Raw genomic sequence first — 13241 nt, 5'->3', positions numbered from 1 at the left:
TAGTATTGGCAAGTTTCATCTGGGTTTCTTGGCGCGAACGTTGGTCCCGTTGAATGTTCGTTGGTTGTCTAATCACAGCCCACGGTAATGCCGCCCGAAATATGCGTATTGCCCCGAAATGGGAAATCGTTTCTCAGTTAGTATGTACACCGCGGCTCCGGCACTTGGCCGATAAACGCAGGGTACAATATCGGTTCGAGGTTCGATACGCTGCGTACCTCGCGGCTACCAAACCGCGGACCGCGAACCACCAACCACCAAAACATTTAGCAGCGATAGCCAGTCGAACCGGTTAAGCTAATGCGCCAAATAATTCCGTCGAAATCTCATTCGGACAGCAAACGTTTTTTCGTCGGCGAGGTAGAAGCGTCGCCGCGGTGGGGGGGAGGAACCGGCGAAACCGACGTCCGAAAATAGGAACATGATTTTCTTGTTTGCAAATAAATGAGCGATGGGGGATTTAATGGATTTCCAATAATTAACTTGAATGAGATTTAATTGTCTCGGGGTAAAAGCAATTCAACGTGCTCGGTGGTACGGCTTTTAAAATAAATGCAGGAAAAGTAGGGTGGATGTACCGGTTCTGGTGACGTTACAGATTTATGTGAATTTCGACGGAAAATATTCTTCGAATCTCGTCGTAGCACGTGAGAAACACCGTGCAAGTTTTTTAATAGATTATTTAAAACCTTCGGTTTTTTGATATTTAAGCTGCATTGAGCGAACGAAATTCAAGAATTATTACAGAACGAAGATGATAAAATACACATTTATCACCGTATGCGGTCGCTTGTACCTCAATTCTCTACATCAGATCTTGCCACGATTTTTGGCGACCGCAAAAATTTAATATCACAGATTTGTGATAAGGAAGGATATAAATGATTCAAATGCAGTATATAATTTTTAACAAATTTCGCTTTTCTATATCTTACTTCGTGGTATCTGAAATTCTTGGTGTTATAACATATAGAGATGACGTAAACGTGGGTTTATTTTTCTTATTTTCAAAACATTCTTTCTGCGTTGTCTCTTTACATTTTCATTACTTTTTTCTCTCTCATTCTTCGTATTTTCCTTCTCTTCCAATTTCTTTCTTCTTAATTTGTCTTTCGTTATTTCTTCTCCTTTTTTCCTGCTTTGTACCTTTTTCTATTAATTTTATTTGCATTGCATTTTCTTTTCTCCTACTAATTTCTTTCTTTCTCTTTCCGAGGTTATCTTTAGGTTACACTATCGTAATTGTACATATGTATTTCGTACGTTTAGTTAGCAAATGCAGCTGTTCCACGTACCTTGTGTGACCTTTTACGCTTATGGTGAGAAAAACACAGAATTCCACAGGTTACTTACTAAGAATACTTTGTCGTGTAAAGAAAATACTTTATTCATTAAATGTACTTCAATTAACTGGGCTCTCGATTGTTGTTTTAATCAACACATTTATACAATATGTATACAGAGTGGCCCATTTAAATGGATCTAGTCAAATATCTTCGAAACCGTCGATGATACTAAAAAATGTTCCAAACGAAATTTAAATGGTTTTAGAGGACACGTAATCTGACATTAATAAGATTTTTCTAGGTGAACGTGTCGAGGACATATGAAGGTCAACTTTATTTTTTTAAATAGGATCATATAATTTTTATAATATCGGTCTATTCAGCTCGCCATTCTTTTCATAAAAATAGTAAGGCATTTATTGCGAAAAATTAGTGGTTTAGAAGATATTTGAATTTTAGTATCTTTTTTAGAGATCTCTTCCGCTCGCTCTGTCTCTCTGGGCTCTCTTTCTCTCTCTCTCGCTCTCTCTTTCGCTCTCTCTGTCTCTCTGGGCTCTCTTTCTCTCTCTCCCACTCTTTATTTCGCTCTCTCCTCTCTCTCACCCTCTCTCTCTCTGTCTCTCTCCCGCTCTCTCTTTCACTCTCTCCTCTCTCTCATCCTCTCTCTCTCCCGCTCTCTCTTTCGCTTTCTACCTCTCTCTCTCTCTTTCTCTTTCTCCCTCTCTCTCTCTCTTTCTCTCTCTCTCTCACTTCTCTCTTTTTCCCTTCTCTCTCTCTTCCTTCCCTCTCTCTCTCTCTCTCTCTCTCTCTCTCTCTCTCTCTCTCTCCCTCTCTCTCTCACACACACACACACACAAGATGTTAACAACTATAAAGTCCCGAAAAATCGTGACCAGTTGCCTAAGTCCATCTTTGATTCCAAGCTGCGGGATTATTAGGGAGAATTTACTGTTTCGTGCTGCGGAGCAGGGCTAGATATGTCGCCAGCGAAAACTAGTAACGTGTGCCCTGTGCAGTAGTGTATGCCAACTGGATTGTCTACAAACAGTCGCGTGTGCGCTCGGCCCGCCGATACGCGTTGCGCGCCGATTAAAACCAGTCGCTCCGACGCGCCGTCAGACGCGACTACAATGGACCGAAACGAAACGGAAAGGCCTTGCGTTACTAGTTCTCGACGCGCGCTTTGTGCCTCGCTGCCTACCGGTAGTATCGGGTTCAATCGTTTCTTTCCCTGTTGCTTGACGCCACCGTTGCAATGTCGGCCAGCTACTTAAGGAAAGAATTAGAATCATATTCATTTTCATTCCATAATCCCAACAGTTGACTTTTACAAGTATAGTGGTATGTAATCAGAGAAATATCTGTCCGAACTATGTCACGTTTGGTCTCATTTTAATCGGAAAACTGCCAGCAATATGTTAAAAAATTTTAGTTTCAAAATATTAAAATTATAAAATTTATGTTATTGTGTTATGAATTGTCATTCCGAGGATTCTAGTCAAAGGAGCCGCGTCGCGCGCCGCATCAGACTCTTGGCCGACTCCGTCGAACCTTAGCATAGACGTAGGAATAACGCATATAGGCGTAGGAATAGCACAGAGGCAATGCAAGCAAGCCTCTGACAGGGACTATGTATTCGGGAGAATTTACAGTATCACCTTTTCTCACAAACAGTTGGCCACAATTCGTAACTTTTTATACGATTTTTATGATAATCGATATCCTTATGTTTTCGAAGTTGCGGAATTTGAGTATGTCATCAAAAATGCGAACTTTAAAATGGAACGTCAGACACCACTGACATAAACATTGTTTTTAACTTCTTTGATTTCTTATCACAATAATGCCCCGATCGATCTCGGTACTCGAATGAAGCACCGCTTCACTTTTCCCTACTTCGTAACTCAAATTACCACTTCGGAAAAGACGTCTTGAGCTTAATTGAAGCTGTATAGTCAAGCTACAACCACTGAAAGATGTAAAAATTACCTCTGCTGTTGATGAAAATTCATGAAAAACTAATTGCTCACAACTGCTGTCAAGGTCAACCGATTTCGATGAAATGTTCAGTATGCACGTAACTTGCCAAGATCTACAGAATGCATTCTTTAAATTTTCGAATAAACAAGTTGGAAAAGTCATTACATGTAACAGCAAAATTTAAAGAAGATATTAAATATATATATTATATATTATATATTATATATTGTATATTGTATATTGTATATTGTATATTGTATATTGTATATTGTATATTGTATATTGTATATTGTATATTATATATTATATAATATATATTATATATTATATATTGTATATTGTATATTGTATATTGTATATTGTATATTATATATTATATATTATATATTATATATTATATATTATATATTATATATTATATATTATATATTATATATTATATATTATATATTATATATTATATATTATATATTATATATTATATATTATATATTATATATTATATATTATATATTATATATTAAATATGTCCCTATATCATCTAAAAAAATTCAGGTCCTTTAGTCTAGTTTTTAAAAAATTATGCCGTTTTTCAAGTTACCCCATTCACATACAAGGTGTCCCGTAATTATGTTAACAGCCGGAAAGGGGTGATTCCTGAGATCATTTAAAGTAACTTTTTCTTTAGCGCAAATGCAATCCACGGTATTGTTTACGAATCATTAGCAAAAAACAATGACCAATGAGAGGCGAGCTCAACTGGCGCAAGACGGCCAAGCCAATGAACGGTCGAAACCCAGTTCTTTGCGCCAGCCAAGCTCGCCTCTCATCGCACACTATTTTTCGCTAATAACTCGTAAACAAAGCCGCGAATTGCATTCTCCCTAAGAAAAAAGTTACTTCGAATGACCTCAAGAATCACCATTTTTTTAATATTAACACCCTTTCCGGATGTTAACATAATTATGGGACTACAGTATGTACTACAGCAGCTCTTTGTTGCACTCCGAAAATCGTATTTCGGCCAACTTTTTTTGAAAAGCTATTCACCGTACGCGCGGCTCGTCGAAATCGCGCCCGGCCCGAATTAAATCGGTTGTTACCCGATACGCGTCGGGTTACCGGAACCGAGCGAACCGAGTTCGTAAGTGACGGGGAAAGAGGGATCGATATTACACCCGTGTATACCCCGAGAAAGAGAGAGATCATTCTCGAACGTCTGATCGATGCGGAATTTCCTTGGATTGTTGCAGGAGGAACGACGGACACGGCAGACCGGAGTGTAAAAAACGGGGCGGACCTTCGATAGCGATCGAAGCTGCGTCGAAAGTACCTACCGCGGGGGTCTAAGGAAAAATCGAGTTAACGTCGAGGAATCGAGTCCAATCAACCGAGGTGGAGAAGCGAGGCAGAATCTTGGCCGTAAAAAAAAAGAAGGGAAAATAGAGGTGGACGATATTAGATTTGTAGACGAGATTGGTTATCTAATTCGACTATCCCGGCCGGCAGCGGATCGAGCGGGCTGTCGATTCCGACGGTAGCAGGTTTCGACGGGATTCAGGTGCGCGGCCGCTAATGCCTTCTTGAATCGATCGGTTCGCGATCGCGGTCCTGTTCGCGTTCGCGTGTCTGCGCTTCGAATCGTAGCCGAGGGAACAGAGTAACGAAAGAACCAGCGGGCCGAACGAGCGAACTGTAGCCAGCGACGATGGCCGATCTCGAGAGGATCAGGTTGGTGGTGCTGGGTGGTGCCGGGGTCGGCAAAAGCTCGATCATACGTCGCCTGCTCGGCCAAGGATTCTGCGAAAGGTACAGACCCACTGTCGAGGACCTCTACTCGAGGGAATGCGCGCTGGGCACGCTCACGTTGAAGGTGGATCTCTTGGACACGGCGGGTAAGCTAAGCAGACCGAGGTCGCTGGCCCCGTTTTAACCGAATCAATCATTGTCCCCCGCATTTTTAGGCGACCTCCAGTTTCCGGCCATGAGGAGGCTCAGCATAGCCACCGCACACGCGTTCCTGCTCGTCTACGCCACAACCTCGAAGCCCAGTTTCGAATGCGTTAAACAGTGTTTCGAAGAAGTCAGGGAACAACGATCCGATTATCAGGTATCACAACACTCTTCGATTACAGGTTCAGGCAGGGTCCTGTACCGATATCTTTCGGTCGCGCCTTCGTAATCTTCGTAGAAACTAATATGAATACCGATATGAGGTCACATCGCTATATTTACCTATATTAATCGGTCATTTTTACGGTCTTCTTATTTAATTACAATCCCGAGGTCATTTGAAGGAACTTTTTCCTTAACGCAAATGCAATCCGCGGCTTTGTTTGCGAGTTATCAACGAAAAACGGTGGCCAATGAGAGGCGAGATCAGCTGGCGCGAGGCAGCCGAACCAATGAGCGGAACTGGCCTCTCATTGGTCACCGTTTTTCATTGATAACTCGTAAACAGAGCCGCGGATTGCATTTGCGCTAAGGAAAAAGTTACTTCAAATGACCTCGGGAGAATTGTGATTAAATAAGATGACCGTAAAAATGACCGGTTAATATAGGTAAATATAGCGATATGACGTCATATCGGTATTCAGGAATCCTTCATTTCTCGATTTTGAGTAGCTTTTGGGACACCCTGTAGAAACACGTATAATAACATTGATAATCAAATAACGAAATATAGGAACAAATGATCGAAGTGTTCGTATCTATGAAGACAGTTTGGAGACTTCACATTTAACCGGATTTCTGGATAGCACAGCTCCAGAAATATAGCGGGTGCGGGTTGTATATTCTATTGCACATTATTATTTAGAAATAAAATATATATTATAATAAAATATATTCAATATTGGAAATATTGAATAAGATGAATTTGAGATCAACTTCATTTCTCAAGCACCATATTATCCAAATTGTTTGGGGCTTTAATTATTTCCATTATCGTGTAGTTTTCTGTTTTTGAAAAGGCACATACAAAGTTGGAAATATTGAATAAGATGAATTTGAGATCAACTTCATTTCTCAAGCACCATATTATCCAAATTATTTGGGGCTTTAATTATTTCCATTATCGTGTAGTTTTCTGTTTTTGAAAAGGCACATACAAAGTTGGAAATATTGAATAAGATGAATTTGAGATCAACTTCATTTCTCAAGCACCATATTATCCAAATTGTTTGGGGCTTTAATTATTTCCATTATCGTGTAGTTTTCTGTTTGAAAAGGCACATACAAAGTTAAATCGCGTAACAAGGACGCCGTGAATAATTAGCGCGGCTTTGTGAAAATATATAAATTTATATCTCATCTGCTCCAAATAATTGACTTACCGAAAGAATCATTTTTGGTTTATAATCAAGATAGTCATTTGATCGCATTCATTGTTTTTGGACGTCCCCTATCAAGGGACATAACAAGACTGTTAATAGTTCTGGTACTTTCTAAGTTAAATATTTTTGTTTCACAAAATCTGTACCAGTGCAATGCAAACTCTACACAAATACAAGCCATCACGCCAAACTCTATACAAATAGAGTAATTACTGCGAATAATGTACGTAGCATTTTATATTTCATTTGAAACATTGCTTACTGCTTTACGAATAAATAACGCAAATGGTTAATATTGTTATAATATTATTCGTTAAATCATATCCGATACTTGTTATAATATTTGATACATTTCTTTATATTAATTAACGAAATATCTGTTTTTGTTGTTATAAAAATTTTCTATTTTCAAATTTTGTTAATTCCGGTCGAGCCAGAACTTCCAATCTCAAGAATTCCTTTATATCTGTTCTCATTGCAACTTATAATACGGGAACTTTTTAAAAGAAGTACCACCACATGTAATAAATTCCAATGTAGCTTATAAAGAAGTTCCGAAACTTTCTCGAACCCTGCTTTTAGGGGAAGTTCGGGCAGTACCAACAGTTCCAAGATTTGTTTAGATTAGAGTCGATGCGAGTCGTGATAAAACGAATTTGCAGTGTAAATGAACCTTAATGGAGGGAAAGTTACGAGCATTCAATAATAAGTATTCGATAATAAAAATTGTTAATTCGCAAGAGTGAAGCAGTTCTGATTTTTCTCTTTTTATATCATCCTTTATTTATTCACCCTTTTATAGATCCAATTCACGTGACTTCAAATCGAATGCATTCTTTTGCAAATCAAATTCATTTTGTGGGTCTCTTGAGAGCGGGATATAAATATTGTTTAATTTTAAACAACGTTAGCTTCCACAAGATCCAGAAACTGCGTGAACTTGTTAATCGGGCAAGGCTTGTTCTACCATTTAAAGTGTCTTCAATGATAATCCAACCGAAGATTTCTTAAAAATTACGTTCTAGGGAAAAATTAAATTTTCGTGGATATTATTAATTATTCGGATGCAACAACTAATCGCACAGGTGAAAATACATATGTTCACTATTAAATAAGTATTTCAAGTTCATTGCTACATATATATACATATATTCTGAATAGTGGGGTCCAGGAATCCGAGGGCTAAAATAGCGAGGTCAGAGTTTACGAATGGGATAGGTAGGATAAGGTTTAACCCGAGAAAGATAACCTACGTCGCAAAGGCGCCTGCGAAGACTGTTGATTTTTGTTAATTTTTCATAGAGGTCTAGTGATTGAAGTTTAAAATTACTTAAAATATAAAAAAATATAATATAAATGCATTTTATTTTTACAATAATGCCAAACCTTTAAAATGACTAGATCAACTTAAATAAATATCCATTGTTAGTATAAAATTGACGCCTTAGAAAAGCATGCGCCTCTGAAGCGTATGGTTATCTTTTACGTACGTTGTCATATGGTTATCTTTCTAGGGTTAAGCGTGGTGCGCGACAAGGACACAGGTCGAGAATGAGACCGAGTTTCTGAATGTCTAACAAGGGACATTCGTGAACCCGAAAAACCCGTAAAAAGTTATGCACGCAATTAGAGTAAGTTATGCCTTTGTTGGCGATGATGCGCGCTTTAAAGGGGCGGGAACAGCTCGTGAAAAGATTTCAATATCTTCTTTTTCGTGAAACATCTAAAGAATAGCAAACGTTGAAACGTTGAAAAGAAAGTTAACTCCATCGTTAATTAATGTTACACTTAATTGAGAGAAAGAATTTGTACACAGCTTCGTGGATACAATGAAACGATACAATTTTTCTTCCAACTTTTCGCTAACATTATTTGCTTTTCTTGGGATATTTCGCGGAAAAGAAAATTCTGAAATTTTATCAAGGGTGATATTCACCCCATTAACACGTTCCGTGCCACGTGTACCATCGATGGTACACGCTTGCATGTTTACTTAGTGAACTGAACAAATTGTTTACAAGAAATTTAGAACCGAAGAATCAATTTCCACCGCAAGAATGGGCGTTGATAAGTTTTTGTTACGTTGTCATGTGTACGAGAATTAATAATTGCACGTAATACATCAAGTTTTAGTAAAATATCAAAGTGTGAAGATTCGAGTAAAAAAAGCTCGGCACGGAACGTGTTAAAAGAAGAAACACCATTTTATTTCAATTCTGTTTCTTAAAGTTGATTTCGAAAATTTTTATTTCGCTCAAAGTAATCATTACGACTGGATTGTGAATTCTATGCACTCGTGATAAAGCTGAATCGAGGAGGGGGGCTAGGGTAGGTTGTAATACGGTGTGGATTGTAACATAATTAAAATTTTCTGATCGAAAAATCTGACAATGCAGCATTATGTACAAACGACTTGACAACATCGCTAGCGTCGATGTTATTAAAACAATTCCGCATCATATGTCTGTCGTAAGTCAATAACCCCATCTTATTGCTTGGCATAAGTAAAGTCTGTTCCAGCACTTCTTTTCAATTAGTCACTATCAAATAACGTTGAAATTTTTACCTTATTCTTGCAAACGAATCGTTAGACATCACGTTATTACGATGTGTCCACGAACAAAACCTGGGTCACCCTTGTATGTGTAGCTCTTCTGTCTTACTATTAACACGTTCCGTGCCACGTGTACCATCGATGGTACACGCTTGCATGTTTACTTAGCGAACTGAACAAATTGTTTACAAGAAATTTAGAACCGAAGAATCAATTTCCACCGCAAGAATGGCCGTTGATAAGTTTTTGTTACGTTGCTATGTGTACGAGAATTAATAATTGCACGTAATACATCAAGTTTTAGTAAAATATCAAAGTGTGAAGATTCGAGTAAAAAAAGCTCGGCACGGGACGTGTTAATCCGTTTACCTGTGTGCAACGTTTCATCACTTTTTTACTTCACGAGTTCACAAACGTCCCTTGTCAGGCAACGGTGGAATCATTGGATTTGGAAGATTTCGAGAGGCTTGAATTAGAGGTAGAAACCAGAGAACCAGGTGTCTGCGTCTCATTTGATATGTGGAATAAGGTTGGCGTACAACAACACGCGTCCCTAACGAGATGATCTAATTTGCAGCGACAGCGCCGGGACGAACTGGGAATACCGGGTCGAAAGTAAACAGTTCGCGACATTGGGCCACAATCGCGCGAAAGCTATTGCGTTCGGAATAAAAATTGCTCCACTGAAATCTTACGCAGCTGTCCGACATTATTGTGTCACGGCGAATCCGTTTCATGACATGTAACACAGAGGTTATTAATAAAACATGGAGGCCGGAGAAAATGTCCCGTAACCTGGGGGCGGTTGTAACGCGGCATACAGTTGACGGTAACACAATATTATTTTCCAAAGGGAAGCACGTGGTAAGCGAAATTGCAACCGAAAACGTGAACAAGTTCAATAAAATTGTATATCTATATGCAAAAGTAATCAAATTCCAATCAAATTCTTGAAAAAGTTCCACTACTTTGTTACTGTTGTCACAAATATAGATCACGTTGTATAGTGCTATTTTGATGTAGCAAATCGTTAGACTACATGCACCGCACCCATTTCTCATACAGCTTGCTGGAATTATATGAATCGAGAGATACGGTGCAACAATACTTCTTGTCTAGACTGCTGATTTATACGCATTTGTGTAGAATTTAGGTAGAATTTGTGTAGAATTTTTATTTATTCTTAAAGGAAAATAAAATAAGATCGTGTTAAGTTGAATTGCAAATAACTTTTTTATTTGAATGTCCTATATATTTTCGCGTGCATGCAAATATAGGAATATAACTTTTTTCAAAAAATATAATTGCACGTATTTTTCTAAATTGAATCAGAAAGTAATCTAAATTATACTGTTCATACTGTACCAGTTTTATTTTCCTTAAATTGTTATAATACTGTCTTTTGTAACGTCAAATTCTGTTTTACCTTCACAAAGAAACAGTTATGAAATACATTTTGGATACAAAATGTCAGATTCTGGTCAGATTCTAATCGGATTCTAATCGGTAATCTCATTATTAATGAGATTTAAATAAGAGAATAGATATAAATAAATAATAATAGATAATAATAAATAATAGATATAAATAATAAATAAGATATAAATAAGAGTGAAAAGTTAATTAAGATAATAAGGTGTCTTCTTGTCGTGCGAGGACTGTACACACATTGTGTTTCAATTACATTGTATTTCAATTGCAATGTTGCATTCCATTTGCAATGTACTTGAATTACACTCGTCACTCAAATAATTAGCAATTGAATTATATAACTGAAAGGTTTGTATTATGTAATTGAATTAGCACGTAATCGAATTACTATGTAATTGAAATACAATGCAATTACATCGCGAAATTGGATTACATCGTAATTGAATTAGCACAATTCTGCTTCTAGTTCACTTTTTTCCTCTAATTTTTTCATATTCCGTTCTGATCTTTTCTTTCTCACAAGTGATTCTCCTTTTTTCTTTTCGGGGCTGAGTTTCATGAAAAGGCTCACTACATCTAGCGCGAGCTCTCCGCAATTTATTTGTTCATCTTGTGTTGAAGTGTCCCGAGTTTCATCACCGGGTGTCCATAAGCCACGAGAATCACGTTATTTTCGACTGCGATGTTACATTTGTCCGCGAAATGTGTTTGAGCTTAGATTACAAATTGCTGCGAACGGAACGTTTGTAAATGTGAAGTGGCGATTGATATTACAGTGGAACCTCGATTATCCGAATTAAACGGAGTGACACAAATGTTCGGATAATAAAACGGTTACTTACAAATGAAATTCGGCAGCCCGAAGATTCCGATTCTTTTGAAACTGTGCAAGTTTGTTGGGACCTTAACATTTTTATTGTCTTAGCTATTTTTATTATCGGCCGAATTTATTATTATTTTATTATTATTTATTATTATTTTTTTTAATTTAATTTATTATTCGGCCTTATTTATATATAGATGGTTATTTCCATATCTATCCTTAAAACTACACTAGATATACAAAAATGGTTGCAATAAAAACTTAATAATTTTGTATGCTGTTTAAGGAGATAAAAGATCATGCTAAATTTTTTTTTGTTTACATTATAACCAAAAAAAGATTCGCCATTTAAAACAATTTGAATTTTTCTCTCGTTGGAAACCTCATTATAAATGAAGATGTATACGTTAAACTTATCGGTCAATGTAGTTTATAAATAATTTTAGCCGGAACGTGTATCTTGCGCGTCCAGCGTTGTACTTTGTACGATCCGTCATCTGTTACCTCATGCATTGTCAGTTGCACCATGTATGCACATTAGGGTGGTCCCCTTAATTATCAACTTGCGACTTTTTTAGTCTTACCCCTTCTTTTTCATTCGGTGCCACTCGGTGAAAAAAATTATATGAATAAAACTTCAGAGTGATTGGACAACGGGAATTTTTTATATACTTGTATTTCCTTATGTTAAACGTATATGACTACTTTTTGAAATGAAAATACAATTTCTTAAATTTATATTAAGAGCGTCGGTGTATTGCTTCTGATAATGTACTTCGTACTTTAAAATTTTTCCAGCATAAATATTACAAAAAGACCATTATAAAAATATTTCTATGAGAAACTTTTGTTCAAACTTCACTGTTCAAGCATGCATTGCAATAGAAATCGTACGAGGTTTAAATAAATCTAATCATGTGTGATATAAATCAATATAATATATAAATATAATATATCAATATAATATATCGTTATAAATCAATATACATTAATCGCGTTTAAGGCTCAATAATTCGTACATTTTTATTCCATTATTTTTTTCCTTTTTTTCTTATCACGATGCCACTCGAGCGACCTTTCTCGCGCTGATCAATCAACCGATTATAATTACCAAATTCCGGATCTGTATGCAAAATAAAAAGATTGTCTGCATCAATTGCAAGAAGCAGCTGCCAGATAGAAGTTTCTTTTTTCCTCGAACAATCTAAATAAGTTCAGAATAATGTATCGTAATTCTCATATTCCTTTAATCTTTCCTCTGTCCTATATTTCTTCTGCTCATTTTCATTACAAATGCATAAAACCGTTAGCATTTAATATATCTCTTATATTCGTAAAAGTAAAATTTTCCCATTTTTAATTTTAACGTATCAATTGCGTCCTCGTTCATGGCTTGATTTTCACCAAAGTTTTCAACACTTTTATACATTTCACAACACGGTTATTAAAATAACACGTGCTAGACAGCGACGTACAATTTTTTCATGATTTCCTGCAGAATACATCTACGTTTCTCGTCGAAAAAAATTATACGAAAAATTAGTAGAAAAGAGTAGCTTCAAATTACCGAAGTTTCGTTTTTCTAACTAAATTTAAATTCACTTTAAGTTACCTAATTACATTTTAAAATATGGAAAGGGAAAATATGAAGTACATTTCCTTGCACCGCCATACAGCTCTCTGTCGAACTAACCTTTTTGCTACGTTATAAGGGGCAGTCGTCTCTTAAGGGGATACAGCAGTATTGGACGGCTAAAACCAGTGGTTTCTGAGTTGGATTACTTTGATCCGGATCCCTTTTACAGTTAGTTGTAGATATACATTTACGTGCG

The 13241-nt window shown here is 36.8% G+C and overlaps 1 protein-coding gene across 1 annotated transcript in view; it reads left to right on the top strand.

Annotated features, from left to right (window-relative positions):
* LOC117220183 (GTP-binding protein Di-Ras2) overlaps positions 1–13241 on the top strand; it is a 76454-nt gene that overhangs the window by 50699 nt on the left and 12514 nt on the right. The window contains exons 2-3 of the mRNA XM_033469907.2: positions 4520–5161; positions 5231–5376. Coding sequence (XP_033325798.1) covers positions 4975–5161; positions 5231–5376 — 333 coding nt within the window. The 5' untranslated portion in view covers positions 4520–4974. The remainder of the gene's footprint in view (positions 1–4519; positions 5162–5230; positions 5377–13241) is intronic.

The sequence above is a fragment of the Megalopta genalis genome, chromosome 10 (genome assembly GCF_051020955.1).
Source record: "Megalopta genalis isolate 19385.01 chromosome 10, iyMegGena1_principal, whole genome shotgun sequence".
Classification (NCBI taxonomy): domain Eukaryota; kingdom Metazoa; phylum Arthropoda; class Insecta; order Hymenoptera; family Halictidae; genus Megalopta; species Megalopta genalis.
This window is presented reverse-complemented; position numbering and strand designations above follow the sequence as displayed.